This window comes from Mastigoproctus giganteus, chromosome 3 (genome assembly GCF_048544385.1).
Source record: "Mastigoproctus giganteus isolate SK-2022 chromosome 3, ASM4854438v1, whole genome shotgun sequence".
NCBI classification, from domain to species: domain Eukaryota; kingdom Metazoa; phylum Arthropoda; class Arachnida; order Uropygi; family Thelyphonidae; genus Mastigoproctus; species Mastigoproctus giganteus.
The window spans coordinates 241,577,406-241,599,877 of record NC_143577.1 but is presented as its reverse complement, the minus strand read 5'-3'; the positions used below and the strand labels follow the sequence as shown (position 1 = coordinate 241,599,877).

Below are 22,472 nucleotides of genomic sequence, written 5' to 3'. Positions count from 1 at the left end.
CCTTCAAACAAGCAAAGACGGTAAATATGAATACTGTATATGTAAGACACAGATCATGAAAAAAATCATAATTACCTAAATGTTTAGGGACACAATCTTCCACAGGAGGTGCACAGTATAATCAGTCAGGTCACTATACAAAAAAGTTGGTCTAACTCGCATAATAAACACATGAAAACACTGTAACCTTGGGGAGCACAAGATAAGGCAGCCTTCACCACTCACGAACACAGAGGTGTATTCAACTCTAGCAGTAAGCTACAGAATCTTAAAATAACTGGGAGTAAAGTGGAGGAGAAACTGTTGAAGATAAACACAAGAAAGGCACCCGGGGTGGATGGGATCTATCCAGTTATATTAAAGGAGACAGCAAAGGAAGTAAGCAAACCCTTAGCCATAATTATGAGAGCTTCCTTGGACTCAGGGGAGGTACCCATAGACTGGAAATGTGCAAATGTGACCCCAATTCACAAAGGAGGATCAAAGGCTGACACAAGTAATTATAGACCTGTGAGCTTAACTTCTGTTCCAGGAAAATTAATGGAGGCACTGGTTAAAGAAGCACTGCAGGATCATTTAGACAAGACTTCAGTTATAGCTCAGACACAGCATGGTTTTGTTAAGGGGAAGTCTTGCCTGACCAACTTGATTGGATACTATGATGCAGTCACAAAAGAACTGGATGCAGGGAATAACTTTGATATTATATACTTGGATCTTAGAAAGGCTTTTGCACATGGAAGACTGCTACACAAATTGGAGCAGTGTGACATTGGAGGCAAATTGCTGCTATGGATAAAGGGGTGGTTGAGGAGGAGAAGACAGAGAGTGGAAATCAATGGACACTGCTCATCGTGGACTGATGTTATCAGTGGAGTCCCTCAGGGCTCAGTGTTGGGTCCATTATTGTTTTCTGTATTTATAAATGATATTAATGATGGTATATCGGGCTTAATGTCCAAGTTTGCAGACGATACAAAGGTTGGCAGGGTTGTCAAGGACACTACTGACACTATGCTGCTGCAACAGGATCTGGAAAGGTTGAGCAGATGGGCTGAGAGGTGGCAAATGAAGTTTAACATTGACAAATGTAAAGTACTACACATGGGAAACGGCAACCCCAGAGCAACGTATCAACTCTGTGGTACTACACTGACAGTGGTAGAGAATGAAAGGGACTTGGGGGTGGTTGTGCAGGCAGATATGAAGTTCTCTGAGCAGTGCAGACGGGCTGCAAGAGTAGCTCATGGAGTATTGTCAATGATATACAGGAATTTTTCCAGCAGGGATAAGGAGGTGATTATTCCATTGTATAAGGCGATGGTCAGGCCACACCTAGAGTACTGTATACAGGTCTGGAGGCCTCATTTCAAGAAGGATGTAGAGCTGCTGGAACGAGTACAGAGAAGGGCAACAAGATTAGTGAATGGAACAAAGGGGTGCTCTTACGAAGAAAGGCTTAAGTTTTGCAAATTACAGTGTCTGGAGACTAGGCACCAGCGAGGTGATCTGATAGAGGTGTATAAAGCCTTGAATGGTTTAAGCATGCTCAATGCTGATGGGATTCATCCTCTAGCTCAGAAAAATCACCTGAGAGGGCATAAATTCAAATTGAGGAAAGACAGATGTAGGATAGACGTGCGGAAATTTGCCTTTAGCCAGCGGGTGGTTGGTTGGTGGAACAGACTTCCATCCCTTGTGGTGGAGGTTGATAGCCTAAATAAGTTTAAGGCTCAGCTGGGCAGGTATTTTGAACGAACAGAGGGGTGAAGTGGAAGTGGGTTTTTTTTTTTTTTTTTTTTTGGCTGATGCTGCATAAGCTTGCTTTCTTGCATCAAATGCCTCTACTAATGCTAATGCTAATGCTAACACCACACATCCGGATATAATATGACAATTAAGTAAATAAAATGGCAAAAACTCTATGATTTCTTGGAGCTTAAAATTCACAGCTTGCGCTTGTAATGACACTCATCGCCATCGTTGAATAGAAAGGTATGGTCTTCATTAACACCATGGAAAGCTAATTCCGAATCCGAAGGATTGGAAGCACGGACCGAGGACGTATGTCTTTAAAATCAAGCGACTAGCGAATAGAGCCTTGGTAAGATGAATCGCAATCAGTACAGGAATTGTTGTATATCAAATCGCTTATTTCGACCGAAAAGGAGGATTGGATTGAGTGATTATTGAGCACAGCATTTAATTTCCGCATGGGTCTAGCTACAACTTTAAACTCTGTATCTTTAAAAAGCCTGTTAAGCTGTTTGTACCATTGTTCAATGTATGGAATGGAAATAACGTATTTTGGTGTTACTATTATTGGTTGGCGCCGGCAGCATGGTTCAAGATCCATCACCTCTGGATTTCGAAGTAATAGATAATTTTTAATATTTTCATTAATTTATTGAAACATAAGATATTGCATATATTCGAAAATCTGGTGAACAAAAAATTTATTCCCACAAGCACCACCTTGCAAAATATCCTGCCGGCGCCCATGTTGGTTGGTGTGTGTTTATTGTAACCTTATTTCAGCTTGTGTTCTGATTTGGTTTATAGTAGTAAGGTCTGAGGCGTCTTTAGACTCTGAGATACAGGTATCAACAAAATTCTTAAACAGAGGTTGTACCCTTGCTACTGTAAACAAAGTAACTAATAGTTTGGTTAGTTTTTCCATGAATTTATTCAAAATACCCACTTCTACAACACCCGATGGAAGTTTTTTCTTCCAGCAATCATCTACCCATGGGGCCGGCCTTTTTTTGGCTAATGCTATATAAGTTTGCTTTTTTACATCGTTTGCCATTACTACAACTACTACTACTACCATCACCTCTGCTTGCAGTTGCTCTTATACTATTAGTACATTTGTCCTCCCAAGCTAGAAGTTTTTCGACATACCTAACAATAATCACCCCAGGGTCTCACATCTGGTGCGTATGGGCTTGGCTCACCCAGGGTCCTGAGCTGGATATCATCATTCTTCTCTTTCTTCGTGATTCCTTTCTACTTCTCTCTCTCTCTCTCTCTCTTTCTCAGGGAAACTCGGGAATTTTTTTTTTTTTTTTTTTTTTTTGGCTGGTGCAGGATAAGCCTCGGGTTCCTTGCACCATATGGCTAATAATAATAATAATAATAGTAAGGAAGATAGATAAGCGGTATACTCCACTCAGCCTAAGCGAGGAGTCCCCTCAACAAGAGGTACAAACGAAGCTAGACAGATGGGCAGAGAAGACACACCATGGTAGACACTACAATGATCTCCATGAAGATCACATAGATAAAATTGATTCCAATGCATGGCTCACGAGTAGGACGCTCTTCCATCGGAGTGGCGGCTAAGGCAGATTGTGGCGCCATCTGGCGTCACTCCCAAGTACTACTACTGGACCTAAGCCAAAGCTGAACAGGTCCACCTCCATAGATGGATGATGGTCTGCACGTTTAGCACAGTGGTATCCTCACCGTCCTCCCCACACTGGATGGAAAAGGCCCGGGTTCGAATCCAGTTGATGACGCGAGGAACTTTAATGGGGGTTTTCACTCCGTGGCTCAGTTAGTCAGTTTCAGGCGACGATAGCAAAGTTTTCCCCCCAGAAACTGGAGTTTTTTGTCCAGCAAAACAGACAAATCGACTATAGAACACACGCTATTAACAGACATAAGACACACAGCACGGCAGGTGAATTTAATTATTCGGGTGGCCTAAATATAATAGTTAGTTTATATGGATGATGTCGCAAAGGGACATTAATCATACTGCATCGAGTGTGACGCAGGATAAAGGCACTTGGGTTCAGGCCTTAGGCAGAGGGTCGGTTCGAAAAATCAGAGACGGGCTCCCGAGGAAGACAGTGGAGCGAGTGGCACTGTCGCCCATATGGCTACCACAAGAGAAGGGCAAAACCATCCAGCCCCACCAACTGAAAGTGCTTCCTGCACAACTGCACCAGCGATCACTCAGGAAGGGAGAAAACGCTAATGCATGAAGTGAAGCATCGAAATGAATACGCACATAATGCAAGCATACTACGAAATAACGAAGTTGGAGACCGATATAACAATTTACAGGGCGAGACTACATACCAAGTGGCTGGAACGATTCCCGGATATTCAGGTCACCGAACAGCGAATAGCGGACCAGAGAAGAACCATCGTCACGAAGAACTTGATAGCTCCTGCTATCTTGGAAATCTTGGAAAAAAATCTTGGAAAAAAATCTTGGAAAAAAATCAAGCAGGACGTGAGCTATCAACTATAAAGGATAAAAAATACGGAACCAGAGGAGGAAGAACATGTCTCAACCGAACCAGAGGAGGAAGAGCAATAAAAAATACAAACCACAGCAGCTGAAGTGGAAACAGACGAGGGCATTATATCCAGAATAGAGGACGAATGGAAGAAGGCACTAACAGAAATCGAAGGAATGGACCCCACAAAGACTCACGTGATACCGAAGCAGAGGCCGAATAGAACCTTGTGGAGAGTCTCAGACAACCTGAATCGGCACATAATACCGTATTACCTCGACAGCAATGGTGCAACACTGGAGGCCATCCACACAGCAAATATGAGACAAAAAATCAGAGAATAGGAGAGGACTTGGACATTGAAGTAGAACCTCCTTGCACTCAGCAAGATACTATGCAGATACAAAGAGAGCTCCCAGAGGAAAATAAACAACCGAATCTTCGATGAGGACCAAAGAGACTTCTACAAGAATCTCGGAGAAGATGGGAAAGAAGGGAACGGACCACCCAAAAAGAAGACGATTGAGGAGTTCTGGGGAAACATATGGAGCAGGGAAGTAAGACATAACAGCAGAGCCACCGGGATAGACCTGGAACGCAAGAAAACCAAGGACGTACAAGAAATGAGAGGGTGGGAGATTCAGGAATAAAAAGTAAAATAGTCGATCAAGAACCCTAACAATTGGCGAACTCCAGGAATAGATAACGTCCACAACTACTGGTACAAGAAGCTCACTTGCATACACAAGCACCTGGCAGAGCAGTTCACCCAGAGACAATCCCGAAGTTTCTCACTCAAGGAATCACATATCTGAAGCCTAAAGATGAAGATACAAGAAACCCGGCGAAATATACGCCAATCACCTGCTTCCCAACAATGTACAATATCCTGACCAGCTGCATAACTAGGAATATACCAGACCACTTGGAGAGTCAGAACATAATGGCCGAACAGCAGAAATGATGCAAGCGGCTGAGCAAAGGATGCAAGGAGCAATTAACCATAGATGCCGTGGTTATGGAGCAAGCCTACAAGAAGCGCCGCAACATGTACGCAGCCAACATCGATTACCGTAAAGCCTTCGACTCCGTGGTTCATAGAGGGGCTGAACATCTACAAAGTCAATCCGATTGTGACAAACTTCCTAGGAGAAACGATGGCGAAATGGAGTACCGCCATTAAGGTCGAAAACATCACAACCAGGCCAATCCCCATCAGGAGAGGAATCTTTCAGGGAGATGCCCTGCGCCCATTGTGGCTCTGTCAATCACTTTCCCCTCTATCTACCATGCTCAACAGTAACTAGTACGGATATAACCTCAAAGAAAGAAAGAAGAACGTGTACACCCTCACCCAACTGATGTACATGGATGACATCAAGCTCTTCCCGGGAACCGAGGAGCACCTTCAGCAACTACTCCAGATCACCGAAGAATTCAGCAATGATATTAGGATGGAATTTGGTCTAGACAAATGCAAGACTCACAGATTGAACCAGGGAAAATTAGTCAACCGAACTACCAGCAGAAGAGTGGTAAAGAGATTGGAGCCATGGTAGAGGGAGAGGCCTATAAATACTTGGGGATGATGAAGGCTTAGCAGTTACAATACAAGGAAAGTAAGGCCTGTCTGACCGAAAAATACCATCAGAGACTCAGAAGCCTGCTGAAAGCAAAGCTGAATGGAGGGAACACATTCAAAGCCATAAACACCTATGCAGTCCCAGTGCTAACATACTCATTCGGGGTCATAGATTGGACTAACACCGAGCTGGAGGATATGGTGAGAAAGACAAGGACAATGATGACCAAGAGCCGCCAACACCACCCAAAATCTGCCGTGGAGAGATTGTCAATTGCCTGGGAAGAAGGGCCTGATAGACCTCATTGAGCAACAGAAGACAGCGATAGTTAACCTGAAGGATTACTTCCAGAAACAGAGCAGCAGCACCCCAGCAGGCCATAAGGAAGATAGACAAGCGGTATACCCCACTCAACCTAAGCGAGGAGCCCCCCAACTAGGAGGTACAAACGAAGCTAGAAAGATGGGTAGAAAAAACACTACAACGATCTCCATCAAGTTCACATAGATAAAATTGCTTCCAATGCATGGCTCATGAGCAGGACGCTCTTCCTCGAGACTGAAGGATTCATGCTCGCCATCCAAGACCAGGTAATCAACACCAGGAACTATAGAAAATACATCGCCAAGGAACCTGGAGTGTTCGATGACACATGTCGACGATGCCACCTGGCCTCAGAAATGATCCAACACGCCGCGGGATGCAAGGTGATCATCCAGACTGAGTACACTCATAGACACTACGAGGTCGCCAGGATAATACATCAGACGCTAGCAAGGAAATACCAATTGGTCGAAGAAAGTGTACCGTACTACAAGTACTAACCCCAGGCAGTATTAGAGACCCCAACCCACAAGCTGTACTGGGACCTCGCCATAATAACGGATAGGACAATCCCGCACAGCGGACTGGACATAACCCTTGTGGACAAGAAGGAAAAGGCTACCTCTCTGATTGACATAGTGGTACCCAACAATGGCAACCTGCAAAAAACCCATGGGGAAAAAATCAGGAAGTACACGAACCTAAGACAGGAGATCAAAGAGATGTGGCGTATGCAACAAGTAACGACCATCCCAATCATCGTGTCAACCACAGATATGGTGCCAAAGACCCTACATAACAGCCTAGCAGCAATAGGTCTCCCAGCGAACTCCTACAAGGAACTCCAGAAAGTTGCAATCCTGAATACCTGTAGGAAAGTCAGAAAGTTCCTCGACCAACAGTGACACCAGACATAACAACAACCACCCTGTGTACTTGGTAACAAAACCAGTCACGAGGTGGAACCCCCAGTCAGGGAGAAATAATATAAGAGCAATAATAATAATAATAATAATAATAATAATAATAATAATACAGATTATAACTAATCTGTGAAGTTGTTAAGCCTATGTAGTACGACAGTATTGGTGGACTTCAAAATATTTATCTTGTAAGAGTTTTACAAAAAAATGTATATCGTTTCGGCAGAGGGCGCAATCTATATTTGATGTTTATTCTGCGACAATGTGCTCACAGAATGTGCTGTTACAGTGTGTGAATTATCATAGTATATGTTGGTAATAGGAACTGTATTTTAAAGCTGAGTTCGATGGTATTATTTAGTTGAAAAATTTGTATACTATTCTCAAAAAAAAAAAAAAATATATATGGGAAACCTAAATGGGTTATAACACTACGATAGTTTTTCGAGGAAAGAGTAGTTTGTATTCATCTGCTTAAGTAAACAAAATGACTATAAGCGAACGTTTCTTTCGGTTGATTGGATTAAGCTCTAGCGAAACACTAGTCTAATTACTGGTAATTATAGTTTTCAGTACTCTAGCCAAGATTTTTTTTTTTTTTTTTTGTGAAATATAAACTTCCTGAACACGTAGGAAGCCCTCCTACGAAGGGGGGGGAAGAGATAGGGGTTCTCACGAAACATTTAAAAAATCGTGGTGTCAAATTCCCCAAATTTTCGAATAGGAAAAATAGGAAAACGAGTTCCCAATTTTAAAAGAAGTGTGGCATAAACATCACTAACCATAATGGGTTAGGTGTGTCAATCACACCCATCTTCCTCTTCTCCTCGCTGTTATTTTGGAGGGTACACCGTGTTCTGGAGAATTACCAACGATAGTAAATTGGAAAAAATTACGATTCTTTTTTTAAGTGTTTGTCTGTGGTTGCATGATAGCCCTGAATAAGCCATGGTTTTATTAAGTGTTTTAATTATTAATTAAGTGATGTGATTTGTGAATGCTTCAATAGATGAGTCACAAAGTCAAGCTAGTTTACTTTCCACTGATGTACAACACCCCAACAGCATTAGTAATAATAAGTAATTTTTATTTTAAAATAATTTTTATTTGTTTTAAATATATGATTTTTTATTTTTTGTTAACTTCTGGAACACCTTCAGCAAAAAAAAAAAAAAAAATGCCTTGATTGTGACTGTTAAAATTGTTAAACCAATTCACTTCACAAACATTGATGTAATATAATTATTATTATTATTATTAGCTATATGGTGCAAGGAAGCCTGAGGCTTATGCTGCACCAGCCAAAAAATAAAAAAATTCCCAAGTTATCCTAAGAGAGAGAGAGAGAGAGAGAAGAGAATCACTAAGAAAGAGAAGAATGATGATATCCAGCTTAGGACCCTGGGTGTGCCAAGCCCATACTCACCAGATGTGAGCCCCTAGCTGGCAAAGGCCATGGTTGTTTTCCATTAAGGTTATTGCTATATTTAATACTGCTCATATACCATGTGAAATTAATAATATAGTTCATTAAGCAGTTTGCCTAAACTATTATACATTAAGGTGCTATTTCAGGCATCTTACTGATACCCACCAATAGACCATGCTGCTGACAGACTCCTCTTGCCGATGCTCCCAGAAACCTGATGTGCAATAGTTAAAATTATATATATACAAATACTGCTAATTGTAACACATATTTTTTATGAATATGTTTTATTATTTTTAAGTATTTATCCAGTTACTGTTTAAATTTACAGAAATTCCAGAAAATTTACTTTCATTTAGTCTGCAGTTATTCTTTCTTAATTTTAGGCTAACTGTCACTTTGTGTTTGTGTGTGGATGCCTTAGAAAGAGAGAAAAGATGTGTTATTTAGTTTTCTTAATTTCTTAAACCTCTCAATCAGGCCATTACATGGAAACCTACTTTTCAAATATTGCATCTTAAAATAATTTGCAATTTCAAAACTTGAAATATATTACATATTTCATAATCCATCCTAAACAATGGGGTTTGAGATGATGCAAATTTATATTTGCATTCTAAAATCTTATAATCTGCATGTTTTTTTCCATATGTGGTTCAGTAGTGTCCTTAAACAAAGAAACACAACAATTATTAGTCCCACCTCATTTAGATCATGTGCAGTGGATCTGTTGGGTAGTGTACAAAATAAGTGAACTTATTTTGTACTTCTTGAACTCAGTTGAGTTTTTCGTAATCTCATGGCAGACTTGAAAAACGTTACAACAAAACAAAAAGCCAGAATGCACAGTATGTGAACCACTACAGTATGTCTTTTTAATGATACAATAGTCAGTGCTATATATATAGTGTTGCCCATGAACTGACTCTCAATTTTTATGTTTTTTTACAGATTTGCACCTGTCATTTTTTTTTTATGTTTTATAAATGTAAAATGAAGTTTACTGTGTTTTTTCATATATTTCGTTGGCATATTTATTATTTTTCCCTTAACTGCCTAGTTCTTTCCTATCGTACTTAGTGGCTTCAACCATGGTGCTTTTTGGGAATTTTGGCTAGCAAGGGATTACTGTAATTTACATGGAAATAAAATCAAGTTTAAGTTTTCTTACAAGCCATTCATAAATTCATTGCTTAACTGTGTTCTTATGGCTTTTGTTGATAAATGAATATTCCATATAAAAGTGAGATGTCTAATGATTTGGAGAAGTTTAGAGTTACAATGTCTTACTAAGAAATGATATATTTTTAATTTTCCAAATGCAGTTTAAATTTAAATTGTACATTCAAAATCCAGTATTAGTGACTAGAAGACATCTAAAATTCTGTTTCATTATACTTACAGGAATGTTTTTGTAATAGAAGATTAATTACGCCTCCTAAAAATGGTGCTGACTAGTATATTATTGAAGAGAGCATTGGAATATCATAGCTTGCATGTTTTGAAGTCAACACAAATATGTGATCACTGCAGGCAGATATTTAGTGCAACGGGAGTATGGGTAAGTATTATTTTCTAATGCTTAAAATCAGTCTTGTTGCAGCTCATAAAATAATATCCAGCTATAACTTAACTGATAACAAATAATGGTTCCACAGCTTTCAAATGTAGGTGACTTGACAGTGAAGATGACGTAAGAAACATCACATCCAGCAATTTCTTACTCTCCAAAGATCAGACAGAGGCTCAGCTGACTACTATTAGGTTAGAGTAGTGAACAACTCCAATAGAGTTTTCACCATGAATTATTTTTGGGTTTTTAAGCCTGCAAAACATGGAAAATTTCCCAAAACATATTTGGCATAATATACAGTGGTAAATATGGCCTATATTGCTGATGTGCTAAAAGCCCAACAACAAATAGTTGTTTGAAGCATTTTTTGACTGTTAAAATCAACCAGATGAGGTTCAATCTTGACACAATGCTGAACACCCCCAGGGGCTCACATCTGCTGAGTATGGGCTTGGCACACCCAGGGTCCTGAGCTGGATATCATCATTCTTCTCTTTCTTGGTGATTCCCTTCTACTTCTGACTCTTGTTCTCTCTCTCTAAAAAAATTTTTTTTGGCCGGTGCAGCATAAGCCTCAGGCTTTCTTGCACCATATGACTAATAATAATAATAATAATAATTTGTGCTTAGCATTAGCATATGATGCAAGAAAGCAAGCTTATATAGCATCAGCCAAATAAAAAAACCCCTTCCCATTTCACCCATCCATTCACTCCAAAAGTTTGTCTAGTTCAGCCTTCAATTTATTTAAGCTGTCAACTTTCACAAAGACAGATGGAAGTTTGTTCCAGCAATCAACCACCCACTGGCTAAAGGCAAATTTCTGCACATCTATTCTACAAAAGTCTTTCCTCAGTTTAAATTTATGCCCCCCTTAGGTGCAGAATCTGAGTAAGAGGAAGAATCCCATCAGCATTGATCTTGCTTTAACAATTCAAACAGATCACCTAGCAGGTGCCTGGTCTCCAGATTCTGCAATTTGCAGAACTTAAGCCTTTCTTGGTAACAGCAACCCTTTGTTCCACTCATTAATCTTGTTGCCTTTCTCTGTACTCGTTCCAGCAGCTCTACATCTTTCCTAAAATGAGGCCTCCAGACCTGTATGCAGTACTCAAGGTGTGTCCTGACCATTGCCTTATACAAGGGGGCAATCACCTTATCCCTGCTATCAAATTTCCTGTATATCATTGACAAGACACCATGAGCTACTCTTGCAGCCTGTCTGCAGTGCTCAGAAAACTTCATATCTGACTGCACAATTACCCCAGGTCCTTTTCATTCTCTCCTACCCTGAGTGTTTTTTTTTTTTTAGGAGCATTAGCAACTAAGGCCATATTACTCCTGGGATATGTGGTGGTCATTCCCTGACCTTTCCGCATCCTCCGTATTTGGTGGTGACGGGCTCGAACCCTGGTCTAATCAAGAAGCGTGTGCTATGCACTGCTGCTCCTTCCCACCTGGCTACGGAGGCGCCTTACCCTGAGTGTAGTACTGCACAGTTGGTATGTTACTCTGAGGTTACTGCTACCCATATGCAGTACTTTGTATTTGTTAAAGTTAAACTTCAGTTGTCACCTCTCAGCCTATCTGCCCAACTTTCTAGGTCCTGTTGCAGCAGCATATTGTCATTAACAACCTTGCCAACTTTCTTATCATCTGTAAACTTGCAGTACTCATTAAGCCTAATATATCTTCATCAATATCATTGATAAATATAGAAAACAACAATGAGCCCAACACTGAAACCTGGGTGACTCCACTAATAACATTAGTGGAGTCACCCATTAATAACAACATTAATTCCACACTCTCTCCAATTTGTACAGCAGTCTCTCATGTGCAACAGTATCAAAAACTTTCCTGAAATCCAAGTATATGATATCAAAATTATTTTTGCATCCAGTTCCTTTGTGACCACATAGTATCCAATCAAATTGGTCACTCAAGACTTCCACTTAACACACCCATGCTGTGTATAGTATAACTGCAGTCATGTCTAGATGATCCTGCAATGCTTCTTTAACCAGTGACTCCATAAATTTCCCTGAAACAGAAGTTAAACTAACAGGTCTATAATTACTTGTGTTACCCTTTGAACCCCCTTTGTGAATAGGGAATACATTTTCACATCTCCAGTTTGTGGGGGCTTCCCTGAATCCAAGAATGCTGCCATAATTATGGTTAACAGTTTGGTTGCTTCATTTGCTGCCTCCTTTAATATAACTGGATAGATCCCATCAACCCCAGGTGCTTTTTTTATGTTTAACTTCAACAGTTTCTCCTCCACTTTACTCTCAGTTATTACAAAATCCTTTTGCTTCAAAACTTCCAGCATTTCACTCCCTAAATAACTCCTCATGTGTAACAGAACTTAGAGAAGTTAGGAAGTTGTCTAAATCTAAGACATTATGGCCTTAGCTGCCATTGTACCAATAAACACCAAATAAGAACCCAACCAATCTATGATCCATGACAATTCCTAGCCTTGTTATTTTTTTAAGTTATTCACATGGAAGCAGATGCTTTAGAATATAGTATAATGTATGGTGATTGTATAATTTTTTAAATAAATAGTAGAAAACCATTTGTTAAAATAGGGGGTGCAGCCACTGTCATATTAAAATTTACCCTTATGAAAAAGAAGTTATCACTATGTTATTAAGGAACATTTTTAGAATTCCCAGCTAATGGTTCCACCATAGTAAAAAAAAAAAAAAATATATATATACATACTAGGTAGCTCCCAATAAAGTATTCCTATTTACAGCTGTCTGAGCGCCGACCGGGCTAGCCAGGTGGGTAAAGTGCCTGCCTGGCAACCCAAAGGTCGCGGGTTCGATTCCCGCCTCGGGCTTGGATCAAAGTACTGCAAAAACCTTGGGAGGTGCATTATGGCCACAGAAGCCTATGCGCCAACAACTACCAAAAAAAAAAAAAAAAAAAAAAAGCTGTCTGAGCCTGTCCTCATTTCAAAGCTTTATGTAATATGGTACCCTCTAAGGAGGGGACACCATTACATAAAGTTTTGAAACTGTTGAGTTAATGTGTTCTCATCTGAAATATTTCAATTATAAAGTAAATTCATCTGAGAGGGAAGAAGAAGAGGAAGTGCAACCAAATTCGGTTGGTGTTCTTTGGAGGATGTAGAGAAGAATTACACGAAAAACAAATGCCAAAAATCAGGTGAAAGAACCAGAAGCACATCATCATTCTATCCTAATTGAAAAAAAAAAAAAAAAAAAACCGCCTTTCTTTTTAAAACATATTTTCTTGTTTTAATTCATGCCTTCATATAAATTGCTATTATAAATTTAATTGACAATTTATATTTTTTTTACAGGATCATCACCTGACTACCAAAATACTAAAAAGCATAGAAACCTTTTGGAATGACAAAATTCATCCTGAAGTAGAAGGGAAGGTAAATTTTAAGAGTGTTTCCTTTTTTATTGTTAAAAATATTTTAAATTTTCTGTATAAAGGAATAATGTAATCATCCTAAAACAGTCCAGTTTTAGGATGATTAGACTTCTTTTGACTCAGAAAGTTAATATTAAATTAATTTTTTACTTAATTTTTAGTTGCGTTAAATTGGTTTTTAATTGTGTTAATTTGATTTTTAATTATTTTTAATTATTTCTTACTGTAATGTAAGATTTCTGATTTTTTAATTGTTTTTGTTTTAATTTCTGGAGACTATCATACAGAAGTGTTTTATGTATAATATTCAGGCAAACTTCTCTTATTCTTTTACAAAGTTACATGTTTATGTATATGTGGGGCAGTTGAAAAGTTTCCAGCCGTTCAATACTTTCAAGGAATGCTGGAAAGTTGTGAAAACCCATTTATTTTTCAACATAGTCTCTCCTTAAGTCAATATACTCTGGCATGATCCACTAGCTTTTGTAACCTGCTGAAATAAAATTCAGATTTCAACTCAAACCAGTTGTTGACTGCATCTATCACAGCATTGTTGCTGTAAAATTAGTTAAGATCCTTTTGAGATTTGGAAATAGAAAATTGTCTGATGGATCCAAATCTGGTAAGTATGGTGGATACTGTAACAGCTCAGACCCACAGTCACACAGTTACTTGAGTCACAAACACCGTATAGACTGATGCATTGTCTTGATGCAAGATGATTCCTTTGCCAATTTCCCATGCCTCTTGAGCTTAAATTTCTTACAGAAGTGTCTCACTAGGTTAGAATAATACTTGGCATTGATAGTGGCACCCCATTACAGGAAATCAACTATGATCACTCCTGTATCTCAGAAGACAATGGCATGACTTTTCCTAGCAAACTACTACACTCAACTTTTTAGGAATAGGAGAAGAGAGGTGCTCCATTGTTTCAGCTGTTCTTTTGTTTCAAAGTGGTGCACCCAGATTGTGTCATTGTGGCATACTACCCCTAAAATTGAGCTACATTAGCTTCAAAATGTTGCACAATCTCATAAAAACACTACACTTCACTCTTTCCTGCTTCTGATTTGCATTCAGTGCTTTAGAAACCCACCTCAAAGAAACCTTTGTTCTTAAAACATTCACCACAGTATAGCTTGCTCATAGGAGATGTTGAATGTTGTCTCAATGTGCTTCAATGTTATTCTGCAGTCTTTCATGATCAAGTTGTGAATAACATCTATATTTGCAGCTGTCGACATGGTAACAGACCTCTGACTGCAGAGTGCATTTTTAACACATGGAATCTCATCCATGCTGAAATTCTGGAGCATGGATGAGACAGTAACCATAACATATGAAGGATAAGATTCCCCTAATGATTGCAGCATGTCTTCATTAATGGAGACATTCATGAAGACATGTAACAAATTCACTGACATTCAATTTAATGAAGTTACTTGCAGTGACTGCACGGTGCTTGATTTTCTAAACAGTCACCATCTTCATTAACCTTTCCCACTTCAGTGCCCTCTGTAAAGGAGAAGGGTATACAGTGGCAGACAAAAAAACTGCATCACTTGTGAATTTTGCAAATAATGTGTTTTATGCTGCATTGTGGGTTGCAGAAATGTTTGAAATGCATTTTTTAGATGGGATATATATCTCTCTGAATGAAATCCAATAAAAGACTCCACCTGATATACCTAATTGCTATAAATATCTTCCCAAAGGGTGAAATGCGTAATTAATGGAAATATGAGAAATCATGCAAATGGAAATCATGACAACCAAACATACATTTTATTGCATTTACATGTACAAACTGAAATGACAAGTTAACATAAAGTATTATGTACTGTAAATTAGCAAAATAAGTCCTCAGTATTTTGTTGTTCCTCCTCAAGCTGCAATTAGCCTTGAAACGATCTGGCATAGAGTTAATCAACTTCTGGAATACGGTTGCCCAATTTCGTGGTACCACACCCTTACAATGCTCTCCTGCAGCTGAATCTTACTTGTTGGCTTCTTCTGAGCAATTTTAGACAACATAATGCACCAGCAATTTTTAATAGGGTTCAAATCTGGACTGTTGCCGGGCCAGTCCAACACTGTAATGACAGTATTTCTGAGGTATGACTGCACCTTAAGGGAGGAAAAAACATTGTTGTAGAGTCTGTTTTAAGCTTTGTGAGACAAGAAAACAAACTCATCATTAAATCTAAATAGTATAAAACTTACCAATTTTGCTGTGTGGCAATGTGCTTGAATCCTGTTGAAAAATGCAGTTTTGGACATTTGTGTGGTGGTTCCTAATAATCTGTTTCAGGCAGTCCTCCAAGATAGCAGTGTAGGTTTCTGCATTCACTGTTCCATTAATAAACTTAATTTGTCCCACCCCTTTGCTTGTTATGCATCCCCAGACCATCTGACCAGTGGGGAACTTTACAGTCGGTGTTATGCAATCAGAACGGTATGCTTCAGTTTTTCGTCTTCTGACATCTCGCTTCCCATGCGAGCAATGCAGGTTGAATTTCGATTCATCAGAAAAGATGACGGTGTCCCATTGCTCTTTTGTCCATGAAATATGTGTTTTAGCCCAAGCAAGTCGCTTCTTCCTCATTTGTGGGTCAACAAAGGCTTCTTGGGCCGATAGGCATGCAGACCACATTTCGAAAGCAGTCTTTGGATAGATCGTGCACTTGTTTCAACACCAGAGGCTATCTCAAAGTCCAATTTTAGGTCAGGAGTACTAGCATGGCAATTATGAAGGCATAGCTGTTTCAAATATCAATTTTGGGGAGGTATAGTACTCTCTTACGGCCTGATCCAGGTCTTCTCTTCATGTCATTGGTTTCACGCTTTAATTTAAGCACCTGGGATACTGTTGACTGGTGGCAGCCTATTTTATCAGCAATAGCATGCGTAGAAAGCCCTTCCTGGGACAGAGCAACAGCTACAATTTTTTTCTTGGTGTCAACTGAACATATGGAGCCATGCTTACACCTCCGCAAAACAGGATATTGATGAGCATGTATACCCTTCCAATGCCATATTTATAGAAACAGCTGATGAAATACCTTGCAATTACTGTCTGATGCAGTAGAAGCGTTATCTGATGCAATGCCTTTGCTTTGCAACAAACAAAATGACTGGAATCAAACAATATCTTATATGTTTCACTACAAATGTTACTTTTTTTAAGTTGATGCAGTTTTTTTTTTTGTCCGCCACTGTTGACTTGCCGCATTATGGCCTTAGCTGCCAATGCGCCATAAAAAATCAAATGAAATCAAACCACTGTAGTTACAAACCTGAAATTTCTGTGAACACACAAGGAGAGTTACAGCACAGATTGGCAATATTATCTTTTATGAAAACCTTTGCAATCTATATTGGGCTAAAAACTTTTCGACCCTCCCTCATATAGTTATAGTCATCCAAAAACTTCATGCAGATAGATAGTACAAGTGGAGAGACTCCACATGTTCCTATTTTTTTATGATTCTCATTGCCATTTTATAAATTAATCAGGATTTAATATTACAGGATGGGATGTGATTTCTTAAATAAGTTTTCAGAAAATGAATAAAGCTTCTAGGCTTTATTAATTTTCTGTGAAATGTATTTTATGTAAAATTTTTTAGGATTGAAATTAATTAGGATTTTAATTTAGTTTTACATTTTAGAATCAAAATTAATATACATTTCAGAATCAAAATTATATATTGCAGTTAATATACTTTTTAGCAAATAAATTAATTGTGGTACATTATGTGCACAGAGTTGTAGCTACTTATTTTTATCTGTATCAACATAACTGTTTGATTTAGTTATTGTTTTTTTTTTTTTAGGCACAAAGAGGCAAATTCTATGTATTATCTATGTTTCCATATCCTTCAGGTGCCCTTCATATGGGTCATATTCGTGTGTATTCTTTAAGTGATGCAATTGCACGTTTTAATACAATGAGAGGTAAAAAGGTATGTTTCAAAGAATATTTTTGGCATTTTATCTTATCTCTTGAAATCTCTATTAAATTATAGTAATAAAAACTGTAATTAAACTTTTAAGGAAATAAACAGATAAATACATGAGATGTGATCATTAAATAACCACAGTGATTTAAAAAAAGAGATAGTTATTAGTTATTTGAAGTTGTCTCTTTTTAAACTACTTTCCCCCCTTCAGTTACTTCTCTAGGAAACACCTCAGAAACTGAGAGTTCACATCATCCTTTCAGAACCTTTGTCAAGATTTTGATTATGAAACATATTTCCTGAACTTTTTATCCCTTAAGGTGATTTATGAGTTTTGGGAAACAAGATTTCTTTTTTGGTGCTGTATTAGCATTGGTTATTTGCATCATTTTGCCAATACTAATAGAACTAACAATGGATGCAGTGTGGCCCAAGAATTCCTCTATGCATATTACTTTGAATGCTGCTACATTGTTGTGTTTCAGGACTTTGACTTCTATTTCTGTGGCCTCTTTTATTGTGCACATTCATGCAACTGTGCCTGCCAGTCCTCCTTGTGTAGGCCTGACATAGCTGAGTGGTCATGGGAAAGAGTGCAGTAGCACACTCTCTTTGAGTGGACTGTGGTTCAAGCCCATTCTTGCAAAATACAATTAATTATTGTATTCGTGATTTATTGTAAACTCCTCTGACCTGGTGGCCATGCCAGATTATAAACAAGAACTTTTTTATTTTGTAGAACTGTATCAAGAGCAAATTTTTAGAGCACCAGTATAAAAAAAAAAAAAAAAAAATCAACATGACATAGACATTTGAACAGACTTAATGCATTTTTTCAGATGCAGCAATTTTGGTTGACACAAGGCACATTCCTAAGTTATAAGAAGTTGTAGCTGTACTCATAAATCTAGTATGGCAGCCCAATTAGCATATCAGTCTGTATTTTTATATAAATATTTAATCATACTGATTAAATGCTTGGCTCTGGTTTGAGGTTAGATAAAATTCTGCTATCCCTCAAGCTTTTGTAGTTCAACAGTATACAGTTATTATAGTATACATTAAATTATTTATGATCAGTACCTCTCATAATTAGTGTGCTACTTGAGAAAAACAATTTGTGTTATTAAAGTACCATATATTCTGACATAAGTTTACCTATGAAGCACTGAAAAATTGTCTAACATTTTAAGGTTGTCTTATAAATCCTAAGCTTGAATTAAAGACTTGGGCTTAGGGTTTAAAAGAAACAAAAAAACAAAAAAAAAAACAAAATTGATACCAATATTACAGTTTTTTTATATATATATTTTTACACAAATATACATTGTTGCTTGCTGTTTAAAACCAAAGCATTTATGTCCTTCATCAGAATGAAAATAGTTTGTGGAATTCATTGGGGTTTTTGGGTTTACTTTTTATATTACATTGAAACAACCTAACACACACACACACACACACACACACACACACACACACACACACACACACACACACACACACACACACACACACACACACACACACACATGGTGTGGCAATAAAGCTTTTGGACTGGTGCTGTTGTGTCATGTTTGGCGAGTTTTAAAATAAACGGAAGTGGTATGTTGTAGTTCAAACTTCCTTGAACACCTGTTAGTAGAGATTATCCAGTAAGCTGACAGGTTGCAAGTAACAACTAGTTTTGTTAATAGTGTGAACATTCTATGTCATAATTTTTGAATGAAGCAATGAGTAAATGTCAAAATTTTGCTTTAAATTAGAAAAGCTGCAACAGAAATGTATAAAATTAAAAACTGCTTATGATGATGAAACATTAAGGTATACTAGTGTGTTTGATTGGTATGAATGGTTAAAAGACAGATCTGAGGATGTATATGATAACTCAAGAAGTAGGTATCCATCAGCCTCTCAAAATGAGAAGAGTTGCAAAAGTTGGGAAAATTGTAGCAAGAGATTGTTGTTTGACCCTCATATTGATGACTCATAGGTTGGATATGAGTAAGGAGGCAATTTGTCAAATTCTGCATGAAGATTTAGGGAAAAGAAATGGTCGTGCAAAATTTGTGCCACGCAGCCTCACAGATGAGCAGAAACAGTGAAGAGTGTCGTCATGCAAAAGACTTCAGCCAGACTTGTCAAGGCAATCCTAATTTCCTTGACTGTATTGTCACTGGAGATGAGTGTTGGGTGTTTCAGTATGACCCACAGACAAAACATCAGAGCATGCAGTGACTTTAAATCATCACAAAGGCTCAAAAAGTTTTCTGTACAGAAGTGCAGGATCGAAATGATTTTGATCGTGTTTTTTGAAAAACGGCATGATTCACAAGGAATTTGTACCATCAATGTACAAGTTAGTGCAAATGCATCATATTAGTACACAGCTAAACTTTGAATTAGCACAAATATGCAAAGACGGCATTATTTAAGGAATTTGTACCTGAAAGGAAGAGAGTCAATGCTATGTTCTATGCATAGGTGCTTCAAAGACTGTTAAAGTGCATTTCCTGGGTGAGGGCACAATTTTGAGAGAAAGGCAAGCGGTTCTTATTTTACAACAGTGCTCCCAGCCATTCTGCACTTGTTGCAAAGACATTTTTCTTTCTAAAAGTGAAAACTGCCCTCAAAGAAAAGAGATTTCAGGATGTTGAGGACATAAAGAAAAACATAACTGCCAAACTGAACATCATCTCTTTGGCACCTTTGCTGACCCTTTTCAGAAACTTTTAGAATGGTATAATAAGTGCATTTGATCAGGTGGTGGTTACTTTGAATAAAAATAAAACCATTTTTGAGCTCATTCACTTTGTTCTTTTTTTTTTTTTTTTTTTTTTGCACCATTCCTGGAATTTTATTGCCACACCTCTTATATGTTCTTACTCCTTTGGTCCTTCACATTAAAAAGACCTATATACATGAATACTTGCAAAATGTTAAGAAAGAAAGAAACAAAATCCTAACTTGAATGTTATTGAATAAGTTAGATCCTAAGAACAGTCAAAAACCTGAATTTAGATATGAAAATTTTCAATGCTTATCTCTAATTCAAAAATTTTTTCTTTATTCTTTTAATATCCCCTTAAGGTTATTCACCCAATGGGCTGGGATGCATTTGGTTTGCCTGCAGAAAATGCAGCTATCGAAAAGAAAGAGCATCCCAAAGACTGGACATATAGGTATTTTTAATTTTTTTTCTTGGAATTAAATCTAATATACAACTTAAAAAAATGATCTACAGTTGTATATCTGTTAATATCCTATTTTCAAAATGATAAAAAATTATATTGTTTTTTTTTTTTTCTATATGCATTCATTCATTTATTTTAACTTTTATCGTATTACATTCTTATTATTTTTTTTTTTTTTAGTAACATTGCACTGATGAAACAACAGCTAAAAGAACTTGGAGTTAATTTTGACTGGAAAAGAGTAAGTACTGGCACATAGGTATTACACAAAATATTTATTGTTATAATAGTGTGTAATACTAATTGCATTTTTATAATAAAATATAACTAAATATATTTACACATAATATTTATATATAATTCAGGCTTTTTGACTCCATTCAAAAGAGAGCAGTCAGGTTAACGACCTATCTTTTAATAATTAATGACCTATCTCCACTCTCTCTATCTCATAGATTCAGTTTCTGATTCATTTTCTATAGGTACTTCCTTGGGCACTGTTCTGATTTGTCATCTGTAATACCCCCGCTCTTTTCCAAACCACCCGCAAATAGTTGGCATTCATTCACTGTTCAGTTTCAAACTAAGAGAACCAACCTTTTGCTCTTCCTCATTTATCCCTTCTACTTCTATTTTCTGGAACAATCTTCTTTCATGTTTATTTCTTGAAAGCTACAATCTGCAGGAATTCAAGTATAACATCAACAAGTATCTTCTGTCTTCTCAGTGCATTTTAACTAATACATGGTACTGAGTACTATAGGATTAAACTACTGTTCCTTAGCAGGAACAGTAGTTTAATCCTTGGCTGATTTTTTTATGTTGTGGTTATAACATTTCTGTTAGTTGATAAAAATTTATTGTATTTTAATTTTAAATGTACAGCACATTAATGATGTGCTTTTGTCCCACAGGAACACTAGTTTCCTGTGGGACAAAATATTTTGTGTATTACAAAAAATATTTATTGTTATAATAGTGTGTAATACCAATTGCATTTTTATAATAAAATATAACTAAATATATTTACACATAATATTTATATATAATTCAGGCTTTTTTTAACTCCATTCAAAAGAGAGCAGTCAGGTTAATGACCTATCTTTTAATAATTAATGACCTATCTCCGCTCTCTCTATCTCATAGATTCAGTTTCTGATTCATTTTCTATAGGTACTTCCATGGGCACATGTGACAATATGCACTGGTCCCACAGGAACACTAGTTCCTGTGGGACCAGTGCATATTGTCAGTTCTATTGTCAGGGAAACAGGGAACATGCTTTGTAAAAAGGATAGGTGGAACAGGAGCAGGGTATGTCTGCCAGGGGCAAAGGATGATGACGTTGTAGAGCAGATATCATTTTTTAAGGGCACAAAGGGTGATATTGTTGTACACGTTGGCACTAATAATATTAAGAATAGGAGACCGGCGGAATTACTTAACAAGTACAGGTCACTGTTGAAAAAAAGCCGTGAATTAGGGTTGAATTTGAAAGTGTCTGCAATTCTGCCCAGACGATAGGAGGGAGTATATGATGAGAGCCCTGTCGATCAATTCGGCCCTGGAAAGATTGTGCAGGGCTCAAGGGGTAGAATTTTTTTCAGCCTGGTCTGTACTTGTTAACAGGAGAGACTGCTTCTACAGGGATGGGATACACTTAAATAGAAAGGGTGCAAGAATGTTTGCTGATGCTATCGAGGCAGTGTTAGGTGGGTCGGAAAACTGCTAGATTGGGGGGATACAAGGACTAATAGATTAACAATAGCCACTGGCAGAGGTAGTAGTAGTAGTAGTGGCATGTGATGCAA

At 37.7% G+C, this 22,472-nt stretch overlaps 1 protein-coding gene across 1 annotated transcript in view; it reads left to right on the top strand.

The window, feature by feature from the left end:
* The first annotated feature begins 7,514 nt into the window (after positions 1-7,514).
* The window catches only part of LOC150088959 (putative leucine--tRNA ligase, mitochondrial), a 75,441-nt gene continuing 60,483 nt past the window's right edge, over positions 7,515-22,472 (top strand). The window contains exons 1-6 of the mRNA XM_090370968.1: positions 7,515-7,639; positions 9,917-10,073; positions 13,426-13,506; positions 17,345-17,473; positions 20,558-20,649; positions 20,842-20,902. Of these exons, the coding sequence (XP_090227094.1) occupies positions 9,957-10,073; positions 13,426-13,506; positions 17,345-17,473; positions 20,558-20,649; positions 20,842-20,902 (480 nt within the window). The 5' untranslated portion in view covers positions 7,515-7,639; positions 9,917-9,956. The remainder of the gene's footprint in view (positions 7,640-9,916; positions 10,074-13,425; positions 13,507-17,344; positions 17,474-20,557; positions 20,650-20,841; positions 20,903-22,472) is intronic.